Source organism: Lathyrus oleraceus, chromosome 3 (assembly GCF_024323335.1).
Source record: "Lathyrus oleraceus cultivar Zhongwan6 chromosome 3, CAAS_Psat_ZW6_1.0, whole genome shotgun sequence".
Taxonomy (NCBI): domain Eukaryota; kingdom Viridiplantae; phylum Streptophyta; class Magnoliopsida; order Fabales; family Fabaceae; genus Lathyrus; species Lathyrus oleraceus.
This window is the reverse complement of record NC_066581.1, coordinates 90,019,946-90,038,005: the sequence shown is the minus strand read 5'-3', so window position 1 is coordinate 90,038,005 and position 18,060 is coordinate 90,019,946. Positions and strand designations below refer to the sequence as shown.

The following is an 18,060-nucleotide window of genomic DNA, read 5'->3' as shown; positions in this document are numbered from 1 at the left end:
ATCTGAACGATCCCTAAATCGTGAGCACCACTTATGGAAGATACTAAAGCAGAAAATTCAGCCAACAGTTTGGCTGAAGGACATGCTCTTCCTATCACTGGTCACAAATTGAATGGCCAGAATTACAATCAATGGGTGCGCTCAGTCAAAATCTACCTTCAAGGAAAAGGGAAGGAAGGTTATATCATAGGAGACTCCAAGTGTCCAAAAAAGGGGGATTCAAACCTCAAAAAGTGGCAACTAGAAAACAGTCTAGTAATGTCATGGCTGCTAAACACCATGACAAATGAAATTGGAGAAAATTTCATGTACTATGACACTGCCAAAGAGATGTGGGATGCCATAAAGGAAACCTACTCTAATGTCGACAATACATCTGCAATTTTTGAAATCAAGAGCATACTCCATGATTTGCGTCAAGATGACCTCTCAGTCACAAAGTATTTTAATACTCTCAATCGTCACTGGCAGCAACTGGATGTATATGATGAAGTTGAATGGAGCTGCACGGAGGATAAAAAGAAGTACAAAGGATTGGTGGAGAAAGATAGAGTCTACAAATTTCTATTAGGTTTGAACACAGAACTTGATGAAGTTCGTGGGAGAATCCTTGGAACCAAACCTCTTCCAAAAATTCGAGTAGCATTCTCGGAAATACGAAGAGAGGAGAGCAGGAGAAAAGTGATGCTTGGAAAATCCAGTGAAGTCCCATCTATAGAAGGATCTGCAATGGCAGCAAGGGGAGATCAACGTTCTTTCCAAAAGAAAACTCGGCCTTGGTGTGACCACTGCAAGAAACCGGGTCATACCAAGGAGACATGCTGGATCATTCATGGAAAGCCATCAGAGCTAAAATGGACTAAAAACCGGGACAGCAGGGGGAACACAACTGAGGTAAATTCTCACTCATCACCATTCAACAAGGAGCAAATGGAAGCCTTACAAAAAATGCTTTAACAAACAATTGGTAGAGCTATTATGGCACAAAAAGGTAATCTTTTTCATGCTCTAAACACTAGCATGGGAAAACAAAATTCATGGATTATTGACTCAGGAGCATCTGATCACATGACTGGAGATTTGACTGTCTTTGATAGCTATTCTCCATGTCAAAATAATTCGACTGTTCGAATTGCTGATGGTACCCTTTCTAAGGTCATGGGTAAAGGTTCAGTCATTATTTCACAAAATATTACTCTTAGTTCAGTACTGTATGTGCCTAAACTTGATTGTAACTTGCTGTCCATCAGTAAACTTACAAAGGATTTGAAGTGTATCACTAAATTCTTTCCTAACCTGTGTGAATTTCATATTTTGGAGTCGGGGAGGACGATTGGCAATGCTAAAGAATGTGCTGGACTCTATATCCTTTAGGATGAAGCATCTAAACCAGAATCCGAGGCAACCTCTTGCGCTGTAGTTTCTGCATGTAATGAAAATTCTGCAATGCCGTGGCACTATAGACTAGGCCACCCAAATTTTATGTACTTGAAAAAAATGCTTCCTAAAGTATTCAATAAAAATCAGAAGTTGTTTCAATGTGAAATTTGTCAATTGTCCAAACATACACACAGCCCCCACCCACCTCAACCCTATAAACCTTCCCAACCTTTTTATGTTATTCATAGTGACGTATGGGGACCATCGCGAGTCAGAAATGTAACTGGATCAAGATGGTTTGTCACCTTTATTGATGACCACACACGGATCACTTGAGTCTACCTTATGAAAGACAAATCGGAAGTTGGTAGAATATTTGAATGTTTCCATACCATGGTGCAAACACAATTTCAAAGCAAGATTAGAGTGCTTAGGAGTGATAATGGTCGTGAGTACTATAATTCTGCACTAAGCTCATACTTTACGCAACATGGAATAATACACCAAACCTCATGTGTAGATACACCTCAACAGAACGGGGTTGTCGAGAGAAAGAATAGACACCTCCTAGAAGTAACCCGATCTCTCATGCTAGCTACAAATGTCCCTAACCATTGTAGGGGAGAAGTTGTCCTCTCTACAACCTATCTAATAAACAGAATGCCTTCCCGAATCCTTAACTTTAATACGCCTTACTCCACTCTCCAAACCTTATACCCAACCAATCGCATCCTTACATCTATTCCTTTGAAAATATTTGGATGCACAACCTTTGTCCATAATCTTGATCCCTAACGCGGTAAACTTGACCCGAAATCCATTAAATGCATATTCCTCGGCTACTCTCCTCACCAAAAGGGATACAAATGTTATTCACCTCAAAACAAAAAATTCTACCACACCATGGATGTAACTTTTTTGAGAGTCAACCATATTATCCCAAAGTTGGCATTCAGGGGGAGAACATCTATCCAATTGAAGTGGTAAAATCCCAACTTTTGGAACTTGAGCTAACTGAACCCAAACTCACTGCAGAGGCATCAAAACCTACACCTGAACCAAATGAAAATGCAACAGAAACTGTAGAACCTACACATGGACCAGAAGAAACTACGTTAGAAAATGTAGAGGAAATTGCAGTAGAAACTACAGCCCCTACAACAGAAACTGCACCAGAAAACAACGTGAAACTGTACTCCAGGAAGAGCAAGAAGGGAATAGAGTCCTGCACAGCTCCAAGGCAGAACCAAGAAACCTCCAAGACTCTAGAAAATGACGTTCCCTTAGGTAATACTGCTCCTAACTCTGTGAATGTTGATGACATTAATATTCCTATTGCTTTGAGAAAAAAATGTAAGATCGTGTACTAAACATCCCATTGAAAGATTTGTATCTTATGGAAAATTGTCCCAGAGTTACAAGACGTTTGTAACAGCCCTTGACAATACACATATTCCGAGCAACATCCATGAGGCACTCCAAAATTCTGAATGGGCAGCAGCCGTAACTGAAAAGGTTCAGGCCTTAATTAAGAATGGCAGTTGGGAGATCACAAGCCTACCATCTGGGAAGAAGCCGATAGGATGCAAATGGATATTCTCCATGAAGTATAATGCAGATGGGAGTGTAAATCGGTACAAAGCTCGACTTGTAGCAAAGGGATTTACTCAATCATATGGAGTAGACTATGAAGAGACTTTTGCACCGGTGGCCAAACTGAACTCAGTTAGAGTTATTCTCTCTTTGGCTGCAAATTTAGATTGGCCACTCCATCAACTAGATATCAAGAATGCCTTCTTAAATGGTGACCTAGAAGAGGAAGTTTATATGCAGATTCCTCCTGGACTTGAATCATCCAACATTGCAAATATGGTGTGCAGGCTCCGAAAATCCCTTTATGGCCTCAAGCAGTCTCCAAGGGCGTGGTTTGATAGATTGACTCGAGTTGTAAAGAAAGACGGGTTCAACCAATGCCAATCAGACCACACTATGTTAAACACTCCATGGAAGGAAAAGTAGCTTTGTTTATTGTTTATGTTGATGATATCGTTATTACAGGAAATGATTATGATCAAATTGATCATTTAAAGGGACTCTTGGCAAAGGAATTTGAAGTTAAGGACTTGGGACAACTGAAGTATTTTTTAGGGATGGAAGTTGCTCGAACAAAGGATGGTATCTATGTATCACAAAGGAAATACACCCTTGACTTACTTCAAGAAACTGGAATGCTTGGGTGCAAGGCAGCTAATACACCAATAGAACAAATAAAAGGAAGAGAAGATGAAAGTCCACCAGCCGACAAAGATAGATATCAAAGTTTAGTTGGGAAACTAATCTACCTATCTCACACTAGGCCCGACATTGGGTTCGCTGTAAGCTTGGCTAGTCGCTACATGTCAAATCCAACTGAGTCTAACATGAAAATGGCGAATAGAATCCTCCAATATCTCAAAGGCACACCAGGCCGAGGCCTCCACTTCAAGAGGAATTCAAACAGGGACATTGAAGTTTATACAAATTCAGATTGGGCAGGATGCTCCACAGACAGAAAATCGACTACAGTCTATTGTTCATTTGTGTGGGGGAACCTAGTAACTTGGAGAAGCAAGAAGCAATTTGTAGTGGTGAGGAGTAGTGCAGAAGCAAAATTTAGAGCTATGGCCCTAGGTATTTGTGGAGGAATGTGGCTTAAGAGCATGCTAGATGAAATCAAAATTCATGTGAACCATTCTGTGAGGTTACTATATGATAACAAAGCTGCTATAAGCATTGCAAAGAACCCAGTCCAACATGATAGAACAAAACATGTGTAAATTGACCGACACTTCATTAAAGAAAAAATTGATCAGAAGATTATAAATATTGATCATGTCCCATCATGCAAGCAAACTGCAGATATCTTAACCAAGGCTCTTCCAAGGAATACTTATGAAAATATCAAATCCAATCTGGGTATGATAGACATCTACCACCCAGATTGAGGGGGAGCGTTGAAGATTAGCACATATCAAATCATAATCATTTAATTATGATTTGTTAAGCTGTTACAAAACAGTGGTGTAAATAGATTTATTCTCTAGTATTATTATTTCCTTATTTAGGTAGCTACAATTATAGGGAGTTATTTCTCTGTTTATTAACAAGTTAGTACAGCTTGTTGTATCCTATTTATACCTTACAATGTAATAGTTCCTATCACGATGAAATATACAATATATTTCTATACATTGCATGTTTTTGAGCCAACCAAGAACCATAGTTGCACCTGCAGCACACGCTGCCAAGACCAAGTTACACCTGCAACAAAACATATATACTGCAGCCAGTCATATCATGACAACAACATCATCATACAAACTGCATCATAAATGCAAAAACATGGCAAGACACATTTGTAGCATGTACAATAACAGCAGGGCAATTCACCAAGATAATAAATACCAAGCAGTACAGGGTGTGAATTCATGAAGCCATACCATACATACTTGAAACCACTGGCCGTATGACAAACCTAAATCCTGAGTTGAATACCCCACTGCATGACCATATGAACCCGCATCAGAACATCACATTGTCCCAACAATCCAATGCAATGCAGTAAAAGCATGAACACATAGCAGTATATACTGACTTGTTGGAAGACATCGACACTAGCTGCACACACCATCAATCCATCACCAGGCCATAAACAGTAGCAGCAACTACTAAACAACATTCACATGGCATTCCCAGTCCCACAACCGAGTTGCATTATACAACCAAAACCTAACAGGGTCATTCAAACAAGTTAATGCAGCATAGTTAGATTAAGCAACAATCATGCTATAGATCAACACCTAACCAAGTACAAAATCTAACCTAAATTCCATAAGACAATCAACCACACACTAGCAAAACTTGCAAGTTCTTGCTACTGCACCACCATAGTAGGTCCATTTTTGCAGAAAATCCAATCCATGAGATGCACATCAATCTAACATGGCTTCAACACCTGCAAAACATCAACATTGTCCTTGCCATGTCACCATGCATAGGCTAAAATAAATGACTTGCAACCAACACTGCTAAGCTGCAAAACCACCCAAGCAAAGGTAAACCAATGCCATGCTTTGAATTGCCCCAACCTGTTGCAATTCCAGACCTGCGCAAGCAAACAAACAAGCTCAAAACCAGGCCCGGATCAACATAAACAGGAACAAATCAATGAACAAATGATAGCACAACCCTGGTGCCAGTTCACATCAAGAATGCAACATGAACATTGCACAAAATCACATGACAATACAAAAAAATTGTAAGCATCACAAGAAACATGTGCAGATGGAGTTCAATAACTTGGTTCAGACAGGTTGTGCACAATTCCACTTGTTACCCTGCACCTGAGCCAGCTGAATAACAAGCCAATTACTCCAAACCTATGAATTGCCTTACTGAACACATTAAAACATTACCTACAACAGGTTCAGTAGGTCACCAACCTAGGTCCATATAACTTCAATTCAAAAACAACCTGCATTGGCCAGTCACTAACAGAATCACTTAACGCTCACCAATTAACCAACTTAAATTTTCACCAACTAACCTCTAACTCAGTGAGTTAACCAACTAAACTCTCTGAGTTCATTCTAACTTTTTCCCAAGCAACTTCCAAACCTAAATCATAACTAACTCCTAACCTACACTAATCCAAGCCTAACCATTATAAATTAACATCACCTCCATCATTTCTAAACCCTTGGAAATCATTACACTCACATTCCAATCATTTGCGAATCCTCTTCCTCGCCCTCACTACACGCACTCTCTAGAAACAGTTGAAGCTCACCATTAGAGCTTCAAATCTGTTGTGCTTAAACCCCCTCAAGATCTCACTCAATCCAGAAGAAGAAGAAGAAGTACCGAGAGAAGAAGAAGAAGTGACGGGCGAACCAAAGGCAAGGATATAGAAGCATTTACTTGACTCCAGCGAAATCTTCGGTCATGGTGAGTTCTTTATCCCTTGTTTTCTTCCATTTCTCGTGCGTAAACTGTAGAGTGTGAGGAGAAGAACCAAATCCCCAATCCCAGAGGCTTTGAATCAACATGTCCAGGGTGTAATTTGAGATTAAACGGCTAGGGTTCATGGTTTATTTTGCTTCGGTTAGGATTCTAGGAGAGTATTTGCTCAGAATTGAGGGTGGATTAGGTTAGAACGTGAGAGGAGGAGAATTTGGATAGCTCTATTTTTTATTTGGTGGCCACCGCCGTCGGGAGCAACGGTCGGTGCGGTGGCCCATGGTGGAAGTACGGTGGAGCAACCTGGGAATGGCCATGAACAAGAACGCGCGTTTGAGAAATTCAAACCTGCTGACTTTAGCCAAGTCAAATGGACTCCATTGGATTTGACTTATGTTTGGGCTTGGATCACTCAAGCCTATTAGTTTTGCTCTCTCACTCTGTAAATTCCATACACACCCTCTTGGCCAGAAGCTATATTCTATGTGGGCTTTGCAACTAAGGCCCAATGCATGAGATTTTGGGCCTTGTTGTAAGCCCACTACGCCAGAATTTCATTTCTCACACCCTCTTCGAGGCATGCACCCCCTTGGCCCATTTTGTTCTAATTGCATTTTAATTTCTAATTTTTAATATTGTTTTGTCATTTTATTATTTGTGAAATTCTAGTTATCAGACTTTGGATGTCACACAGGTTGTTATGACATCCAATTCTGCACAGACAGGGATTATGCAGAACTTAATAGTAAGTGCAGTAAATAACACAAGTAATTGTTCACCCAGTTCAGTCCAACATGACCTACATCTGGGGGCTACCAAGCCAGGGAGGAAATCCACTATTAGTAGTATCAATTCAAAGCTAAACTCACCCGTTTACAACTTATCACTTAATCCCTACCCAATGCAATTTCAATCTTAACCTAAGATCAGAGTTCCTACTCACTCCCCCTCAATCACCTCAGTGATATTAAAGACACTTTGAAGTCACACTTCAAAAACAACTCTTGATTATGCTTCACAGCTTAAATCAAGATACACGGCACTCACGCTTAAAAGCTTTGAGTGACACAACACTTACAACTCAATGAACACCCTATGCCAAAGCAATCATCTACTTGATAATGGCTTGGCTTACAAGATACGTCTAATACAAGACTCACAAAATACAGCAGTGAAGTATGATGGACACACTAAATCTTCACGCCTCAAAATCCCCGAAACTGAATGAAGGAATGCCTTCCTTTTTATATTGCAGCACCTGGGCTTTTGCACCTGTATTTTCCTGAATTTTAGGTCACACAAGTTCCCTCAAATTCAACATTTAGGTTGCTAACAAATAGGCTATTTGTTAGGTTCATTGAATGTAGCTTGGTTGTTGATTTCCTGGATTTTGTCTCAGCTGTTGAATCCCTAAAGAATAGCCTGAGAAAAAGCTGAAACAGAAAACTGAACAACCTACAATTTAGCATATGCTGTCAGGCACGAATGTCACGACATTCAGCTAGACATCAAGGTCCATATGCTGAGTCTGTTTTTCCAGAAAACAGACTGTACAATTTGCTGACCTGTACATGATCAAAATGACCATACTACAGTAACAGCTTACATTAATAAATGTCAAAGTGTCCAACTTAACATTTATACATTTGGCCTTAAGTTAGTTCTGTTATTCTCTTGAAGAACAAACTAAGTTTTATGCTGAAGTATAGCAGAACACCACTCTGCCTAATCTTCAGTAGCTGCTGTCAATGATGAATGTCACAACATCCAGTTTGACATTCAGTCAGTAGGCCTTATGCCAGGTCTGGTTCTTCCTTGATAACCAGACTGCAAATGAATACTAAGTTCTAACAGAACTTCTGTTCCTTAGTATCTGTTGACAAGTATGAATGTCACAGCATTCAATAATCCTGTGTTAGCTAGTCCTGCAGTAACTACAATGTAGTCACATATACATGTCATGACATCAGTCAAGACATTAGTGTTTTACCATATAATGCAGCCAATTAAACACCTACAAACTCCCCCTTTGGCAAATTTTTGGCTAAAACACTTTGATCCCCATAACAGAGTTCATAGCAGCGGAATAATACTAGCTAATACACTCAGAGTGGCAGCACACTCACACACATGGAAGTTAAATAAAAACTTCACATAGCAGCACACACATATTAGAAGTTGCACCTAAACTTCAACATCAGCTGCAGGGGGGGAATCTTCAGATCTGTCATGAGAGTCTGTTGTAGAGACCCACTCTGTTTGTCAGGGGTATTGGTGGTTATTACTCCCCCTTTTTGTCAAAAATGTTGCCAAAGCGAACAACATAGCCAGAGCACAATGACAGAGTTCCAGACTTGGTTTTACTTCACAGTTTCAACCAAGTTCACATCCACTTGATCTTGCTTCACAGCTTCGATCAAGTAATCACCCACTTTTGCTTTACAGTAGGTACCACCATATCAGATGCCATGATTTTGTTTCTGACATCCAGAACTACTCCTGCATGAACAACATCCTTGAACTCCTGCAGGTACAGTGGCCTTTTCTCTGTAGGGTGTCTCCTTACCTTCTTGTATCCACCCTTGTTGTAAGCAGCATAGCTATGATCTGTTGACCCATCATAGCCTAGTACAAATTGTTTAATAGGCAAATATATTAAACAATTTATCCCAAACATCAGTGGTTGCTATAAGGTCTCAAAGAGACATATTCCCAGTTTGCTCCTTAAGTTTTCAAACTGAGTAGCATCCAGAGCCTTTGTAAATATGTCAGCCAGTTGAAGATCCGTGGCTACATGTTCCAAAGTGATCACCTTGTCTTCCACCAGATCTCTGATGAAGTGGTGCCTAATGTCAATATGTTTGGTCCTGCTGTGTTGGATGGGATTCTTGGAGATATTGATGGCACTGAGATTATCATAGAACAATGTCATGACATTTTGAGAGACATTGTACTCAGTGAGCATCTGTTTCATCCAGACCAGTTGGGAGCAACTGCTTCCTGCAGCTATGTATTCAGCCTCTGCAGTGGACAGAGAGACACAATTCTGCTTCTTGCTGAACCACGATATGAGGTTTTCTCCTAAGAAGAAACATCCACCTGATGTGCTTTTTCTGTCATCAGCACTTCCAGCCCAATCAGCATCACAGTACCCAGATAGGACAGGCTCAGACCCATGTGAATACAGCATCCCATAGTCACACGTCCCATTGATGTACTTGAGAATCCTTTTGACTTGATTCAAGTGGCTCACCTTGGGCTCTGCTTGGTATCTGGCACACACTCCAACTGCATAAGAAATGTCAGGTCTACTTGCAGTTAGATACAGCAGACTACCTATCATGCTTCTGTACAGGCATTGATCGACACTAGGTCCTCCATCATCTTTAGTTAACTTCAGATGAGTAGGAGCAGGAGTCCTCTTGTGCCTGGCATTATCCATACCAAACTTCTTAACTATGTTCTTGGCATACTTGCTTTGGGAGAGAAACATAGAGTCCTCCATTTGGTTTACTTGCATTCCAAGGAAATAGGTCAGTTCTCCCACTAAACTCATTTCAAACTCAGACTGCATCTGGTGAACAAATTTGTTAACCATTTGTTCTGACATTCCACCAAAGACTATATCATCAACATAGATTTGAGCTATCATGATTTTGCCTTCTTCATCCTTCACAAAGTCTATGCCACCCTTTCTGTATCCATTTGTGGTCAGAAATTCGGTTAACCTTTCATACCAAGCTCTGGGTGCTTGCTTCAACCCGTACAAGGCTTTCTTCAACTTGTATACATGCTCAGGTTGGTTAGGATCACAGAACCCTTTGGGTTGTTCCACATAGACTTCTTCATTCAGGTAGCCATTCAAGAATGCACTCTTCACATCCATTTGGAATAGCTTAAACTTCAGGATGCATGCTACCCCCAACAGCAATCTGATGGACTCAAGTCTAGCCACATGAGCAAATGTCTCATCAAAGTCTACTCCTTCAACTTGAGTGTATCCTTGAGCTACTAGTCTTGCTTTATTTCTAGTAATTACTCCTTTCTCATCAGATTTGTTTTTGTAGATCCACTTGGTACCAATGATGTTGGACCCTTCAGGTCTTGGAACCAGCTCCCATACTTCATGCCTTGTGAACTGCTCGAGTTCCTCTTGCATGGCAATGATCCAGTATTCATCAGTCAGGGCTTCTTTCACATTCTTTGGTTCAACCTTGGAAACAAAGCAGGAATTTGAGTTTATTCCTCTTGACCTGGTAGTTACACCACTGGTGGGATCCCCTATGATAAGATCCTTAGGGTGGTCTTTCTGAATTCTGATAGATGGCACTTTGGTGGGTGCTTCTACTTCACATTCAGGAGAAGGTTCCTGTACTTCTTCAGGCTTGACTGGACTGTCAGTTGGACTGTCAAGGAATGTTTCAACATCCTCCATGACATCGGTTCCTTCCTCTTTATCATCCACAATGACATTTATGGACTCCATCAGGACATTGGTCCTGTAGTTGAACACTCTATAGGCTCTGCTGTTAGTGGAGTATCCCAGAAATACGCCTTCATCACTTTTGGGATCTAGCTTCCTTCTCTGTTCACGATCTGTGAGAATGTAGCATTTACTTCCAAAAATATGAAAGTACTTCATAGTGGGTTTTCTGCCCTTCCATATTTCATACAGAGTGGAGGAGGTTCCTTTTCTCAAGGTGACTCTGTTGTGAACATAGCACGCGGTATTCATTGCTTCAGCCCAAAAGTGCATAGGGAGCTTCTTTGCATGAATCATTGCTCTGGCAGATTCTTGAATAGTTCTATTTTTTCTTTCAACTATTCCATTCTGCTGAGGAGTTATAGGGGAGGAGAACTCATGGCTTATTCCTTCAGATGAGCAAAACTCATCAAACTTGGAATTCTTGAATTCAGTACCATGATCACTTCTAATCCGGACCACACAACTGTCCTTTTCCCTTTGAAGTCTTATGCACAGATCTTTGAAGATATCAAATGTATCTGACTTCTCTCTGGTGAAGCTTATCCACGTGTATCTGGAATGGTCATCAACCACCACGTAGGCATACTTCTTCCCACCAAGACTTTCAACCTGCATAGGTCCCATTAGGTCCATGTGCAGCAGTTCCAGAACTCTGGAGGTTGTGGAATGTCCCAGCTTTGGGTGTGACATCTTGGTTTGCTTGCCCACTTGGCATTCTCCACAGACTCTTCCTTCATCAATCAGAAGCTTTGGCATTCCTCTGACTGCTTCCTTGGATATGATCTTCTTCATTCCCCGTAAGTGGAGATGTCCAAGTCTTCTATGCCACAGCTTCACCTCCTGTTCTTCCTTGGTTGAGGAGCATGTTGTGGAAAAGTTAGAGAGATCAGGTTCCCACAGGTAGCAGTTGTCTTTGGACCTGGTTCCTCTCATAACTTCCTGATTGTCACCATTTGTCACAATGCACAGCTCCTTAGTAAACTGAACATGAAAACCTTGATCACACAGCTGACTTATGCTGATGAGGTTTGCAGTTAGTCCTCTTACTAACAGCACATTGTTCAGTTTTGGCACTCCAGAACAGTCCAGTTTGCCCACACCTCTTATTTTTCCTTTGGCACCATCACCAAAAGTCACATAGCTGGTAGTGTGAGGTTGAATATCTACCAGTAGATTTTCCATACCAGTCATATGTCTTGAGCATCCACTGTCAAAGTACCAGTCTTCTCTGGAAGAAGCCCTTAGGGCAGTGTGTGCTATCCTAGCATACCATTGTTGCTTCTTAATGGGAACACATCGCTTACGTGTTTTATGCTTAGGTCTGACATGTGAGGCTCTGTTAGGGAAGCCATGAATCCAGTAGCAGAAGGCTTTTATATGTCCAAGCCTGCCACAGTGGTGACACCTCCAATTCTGGTATTTCCTCTTCTGATGATCATTCATCCTTGCTCCTCGATGTTGAGACATTGGCTTTGACATCTGCTTGAACTTCTGAACTCTAGCCTTTGGGCGTTTGTGTTCAGCTCTTTTTCCAAATCCTAGCCCAGATTTGGTTCCAGACTGCTGTCCCACCTTTAGAATTTCTTCCAAGGTGTCAGTTCCCTTATTCATCATTCTGATGGATTTGGTCATCTGGTTCAGCTTGGAGGTCAGCAGGGCTATCTCATCATTTAGCCCCTCTATGGAAGACAGTTGCTTCTGTCTCTCATCTTCCAGTTCCTTGATGAGTTTCTTCTGCTTTTCTCCTTGTGCACGCACTTCTGCACTGGTGGTACACAGCTTCTTATATGCTGCAGCAAGTTCATCAAATGTCAGCTCATCTGCACTTGTGTCATCTTCAGAGACACACACACTGGTTAGTGCAGTGACATGTTTGGTAGATTCTCCTTCAGATTCACTTTCAGAATCTCCTTCAGACTATGTGATAGCTAGCCCCTTATTTTGCAATTTGAGGTAAGTAGGACATTCAGCTCTGACGTGTCCATACCCTTCACAGCCATGACACTGGATTCCCTTCCCATGGTTGAACTTCTCCTCAGAAGTTGATCTTTTCTTAATGTCAGACGGGATGTTCTTGACATTAGGTCTACCTCTTTGATCAATCTTCTTCATGAACTTGATGAATTGCCTCCCAAGCATGGCTAAGGCTTCTGATATACTTTCATCACCTCCTGTATATCCTTCTTCTGACTCCTCTTCAGCATTTGATATAAAGGCTATGCTTTTCTTCTTCTCAGCATACTCACCTAAGCCCATTTCAAAGGTTTGGAGAGAACCAATGAGCTCATCTACCTTCATATTGCTGATGTCCTGAGCCTCCTCTATGGCAGTGACCTTCATAGCAAACCTCTTAGGCAAGGACCTGAGAATCTTTCTTACAAGTTTCTCTTTAGTCATTTTCTCACCTAGTCCACCAGAGGTGTTTGCAATTTCAAGAATATTCATGTGAAAGTCATGAATAGTCTTATCCTCTTTTATCCTCAGATTTTCAAACTTGGTTGTCAACATCTGAAGTTTGGACATCTTCACCTTGGAAGTACCTTCATGAGTTACCTTGAGGGTATCCCAAACTTCCTTAGCTAGTTCACAATGGTGCACCAGCCTGAAGATGTTCTTAGTGATTCCATTGAACAGTGCATTCAAGGCTTTGGAGTTTCCAAGAGCTAATGCCTCTTGTTCCTTGTCCCAATCTTCTTCGGGAATCTGCACACTGACTCCATCTTCATCAGTCCTCGTTGGATGTTCCCATCCCTTGTTGACAGCTCTCCAGACTTTGCTGTCTAGAGACCTTAAGAAGGCTATCATGCGAGGCTTCCAGTCATCATAATTAGATCCATCCAACATGGGTGGTCTGTTTGAGTGTCCTAAATCCTTGTCCATGGTACTAGAAAGTAACTTCCCTAGATCTCACCCAGAACTTCACAGGCAGGGTGCCTGCTCTGATACCAATTGAAATTCTAGTTATCAGACTTTGGATGTCACACAGGTTGTTATGACATCCAATTCTGCACAGACAGGGATTATGCAGAACTTAATAGTAAGTGCAGTAAATAACACAAGTAATTGTTCACCCAGTTCAGTCCAACATGACCTACATCTGGGGGCTACCAAGCCAGGGAGGAAATCCACTATTAGTAGTATCAATTCAAAGCTAAACTCACCCTTTTACAACTTATCACTTAATCCCTACCCAATGCAATTTCAATCTTAACCTAAGATCAGAGTTCCTACTCACTCCCCCTCAATCACCTCAGTGATATTAAAGACACTTTGAAGTCATACTTCAAAAACAACTCTTGATTATGCTTCACAGCTTAAATCAAGATACACAGCACTCACGCTTAAAAGCTTTGAGTGACACAACACTTACAACTCAATGAACACCCTATGCCAAAGCAATCATCTACTTGATAATGGCTTGGCTTACAAGATACGTCTAATACAAGACTCACAAAATACAGCAGTGAAGTATGATGGACACACTAAATCTTCACGCCTCAAAATCCCCGAAACTGAATGAAGGAATGCCTTCCTTTTTATATTGCAGCACCTGGGCTTTTGCCCCTGTATTTTCCTGAATTTTAGGTCACACAAGTTCCCTCAAATTCAACATTTAGGTTGCTAACAAATAGGCTTTTTGTTAGGTTCATTGAATGTAGCTTGGTTGTTGATTTCCTGGATTTTGTCTCAGCTGTTGAATCCCTAAAGAATAGCCTGAGAAAAAGCTGAAACAGAAAACTGAACAACCTACAATTTAGCATATGCTGTCAGGCACGAATGTCACGACATTCAGCTAGACATCAAGGTCCATATGCTGAGTCTGTTTTTCCAGAAAACAGACTGTACAATTTGCTGACCTGTACATGATCAAAATGACCATACTACAGTAACAACTTACATTAATAAATGTCAAAGTGTCCAACTTAACATTTATACATTTGGCCTTAAGTTAGTTCTGTTATTCTCTTGAAGAACAAACTAAGTTTTATGCTGAAGTATAGCAGAACACCACTCTGCCTAATCTTCAGTAGCTGCTGTCAATGATGAATGTCACAACATCCAGTTTGACATTCAGTCAGTAGGCCTTATGCCAGGTCTGGTTCTTCCTTGATAACCAGACTGCAAATGAATACTAAGTTCTAACAGAACTTCTGTTCCTTAGTATCTGTTGACAGGTATGAATGTCACAGCATTCAATAATCCTGTGTTAGCTAGTCCTGCAGTAACTACAATGTAGTCACATATACATGTCATGACATCAGTCAAGACATTAGTGTTTTACCATATAATGCAGCCAATTAAACACCTACAATTTGTTTTTTATCATTTCTAATTAGGGATTAATTAGGTTAGGTTTTATTATATTTTAGAATTTAATTAGATTCTTTAGATTAATCTAGTTTAGTTAACAATTAGGAAATAATTGGATTTTGAACAATAGTGTAATTTCTAAACATAGATTAATTTTAGAATTTTTGGAATTGATCCACCTTGTGGTTTTCTAATTAGGGATTAACTAGAGATTTAATTTGTATTCATAATTGAACATTTTTTGGGAAAAGACCATTTTACCCTTTAGGAGTAATTTTGGGCATTTTATCCATATAATCACATGCTCCCTTAGGAATAGAATTAACATAGAATTTTAATCAAGACTTTGATTAATACTCACATGCCCCCCTAGGATTTTTACATAGATTAATGATTAACCATAACATTTACCCTTAGGTTAATGTGACTTATTTTCTAACCATTAGATTAGGTCTAACCTAATTTCTCAAATCATTTCAAGCCCTCCGATTGATCAAAATCAATTTTGATCAATTAAATCCTTTGAACTTGCATAATCCCACTGTCTAAATTGAGTGACCAAGAGACTCTTGGTCACTTAATAAGACTTTTATTCTAAATTGTGAAGCTCTAAGCCTCAAGTCAAGATCTTCAATCGAGGCATCCTCAATCACATCAAGCAGCGGATTATACAAGATAAATCAAAGGTCAACACTTGGTAAATACGATTCAAATTGTACGAAACGAGCCTTAAGTAATAGGGAATGATGAGACGGAGTCTCTCCTATCGAGTGACCAAAAGACTCTTGGTCACTTAATAAGACTTTTATTCTAAATTGTGGAGCTCGAAGCCTCAAGTCAAGATCTTCAATCGAGGCATCCTCAATCACATCAACCAGCGGATTATACAAGATAAATCAAAGGTCAACACTTGGTAAATACGATTCAAATTGTACGAAACGAGCCTTAAGTAATAGGGAATGATGAGACGGAGTCTCTCCTATCCTCGTCTAGAGAGACTTTGTGTATGGGGCGTAGGTTCCAAATATTCAAAGCGTTTGCCCTTATTCATAGACTTTAGTGTGATTCATATCAATTGACTGTCAAGTCTCTCAATTCATCTCTCCATTATATTCATTTATATTCAATCATTCAATAACTTTTTTTGCCTCCAATCACTTTGTTTTCATCCCTAGTGGGCTGAACTATGAAAGCTTTGGTTTCCTTATTGCACTATAAGGATACGTAGGCAGGAGAATTCAGATTCTTCGCAAGCTATCTTATTTATTGATCTACCTTATCTATTGCTACCTTATTTATCAATCAATCAATTCTCCATTCATTCTATATATACCATCTTTTTGAGATCAATCATACTTCTCCTTGGACTCCTTGTCTATCCTTTTAGGACGATCTAACGACAGTCCACCTCATCAATCAAGAGTTGTTTGACTCGTATTCAAACATTTAATTTAATTTTTTTGGCTAGGATGCCACTTTGCTCTTCGATTCAGAGTCTATCCCTCTCTTGGATCCAAGATACTATTCTTATTTGATCTCAAATTCTTTGTTCCCTATCCAGTGATATACTGTTTCCTTGTACACCATGATACTTTCTCTTGGGCCCCGCTTTTACCGTTTGTAATGTTGTAGCACGAGTTCATCTTGTGAATCCAGAGATGTTATGCTCGTACCCAGACATTTAATTCATTCCTTTGATTGAGAGGCTTGTTTACTCTTTGATTCCAAGTGCCCCCCATTTGTGGGTTCCCTTGATACCATTCTGTTGGTACAAGTTATAATTTTCATCACTGTATCTCTCTCTCTCTCTCTCTCTCTCTCTCTCTATTCTCGTGGTTCTGAACTACGATTTCTCTGACTTTCTCATTGCACAATGAGAATACGTATGCATGGGGATGTGAATCCTTGGCGAGCATACTTCTAATTACTCCTGCCTCTGCCTTAGGGTATTATTCATATCTTTCACCTACCTTCGATCATAAATCGCTCACCCAATGACATATTATTCCTTTGACATCTAAATACACTTTCTTGGAATTCCATATACACTCTTTTAGGACACCTAACGTAAAGTCCGCATTTCTATCTAGAGTTGTTTGGCTCGTCACCCAGATATCCCTTTGGTACAAATCCCATTTCTCTTATAGATTCCAATACACTTTCACCTTTCGGTTTCAAATAACACTTCTTCAGTCACTTGTCACCAAATATTCAATTCTGTGACTTTGGTCACTTCACTCTATTCATTTCCATGATACATTCAGATTCTATCTTCCTTCATTGTATGTGATACATCAGTGACCTTTGAGCCAAATATGCTACCTCTTTGTTCTCCTTCTTACGTCACCTTGTGAACCAAGAGTTGGTTGGCTCATACCCAAACACTTAATTCTCCTTGTTTTCGGCTAAACCATATAGTGGAAGACGCTTCCGGCTAGTCCACATATTGGTTAAAGCCAGTTTACTCTTGGGTTCACGTTTTCACCCTCATTCGAGTTCAAAACATTATCCTTTGGTTCAGACCATACTTCGGTCATACTTCTTTTCATCTCCCGCATTTAGTTCCTTGAACTACGAAGCTATGAATTTCTCATTGCATTATGAGGATACGTAGGCATGAGGGCCCTAATCCCCACCAAGCACTTTATCTATTTCCCTTCCTTTTCCCTCATTCTTTCGCGAGTAATCTTTAGATATAACACCTATTCGAGAGAGAAAAATCTAAATAGTTCCCATGGAGTACCATGGATGTTTGGGGTGCTAATACCTTCCCCTTGCATAACCGACTTTCTTACCCAACATATCTCTTTCCCCCGGGTTTTATCGATGTTTTCCCTTTCCTCCAGGAATAAATAAAGTTCGATGGCGACTCTGTTGTATGTTCG

At 40.3% G+C, this 18,060-nt stretch overlaps 1 protein-coding gene across 1 annotated transcript; it reads left to right on the top strand.

Annotated features, from left to right (window-relative positions):
• The first annotated feature begins 3,530 nt into the window (after nt 1–3,530).
• On the top strand, nt 3,531–4,196 carry LOC127129843 (uncharacterized mitochondrial protein AtMg00810-like). Its single transcript, XM_051058961.1, has one exon. The coding sequence runs from the start codon at nt 3,531–3,533 to the stop codon at nt 4,194–4,196; it is 666 nt and encodes a 221-aa protein (XP_050914918.1).
• The last annotated feature ends 13,864 nt before the right edge of the window (nt 4,197–18,060 follow it).

What these genes read in the sequence shown, in the direction of transcription:
- LOC127129843 (XM_051058961.1), top strand. Translation starts at nt 3,531, where the DNA reads ATGGAAGTTGCTCGAACAAAGGATGGTATCTATGTATCACAAAGGAAA.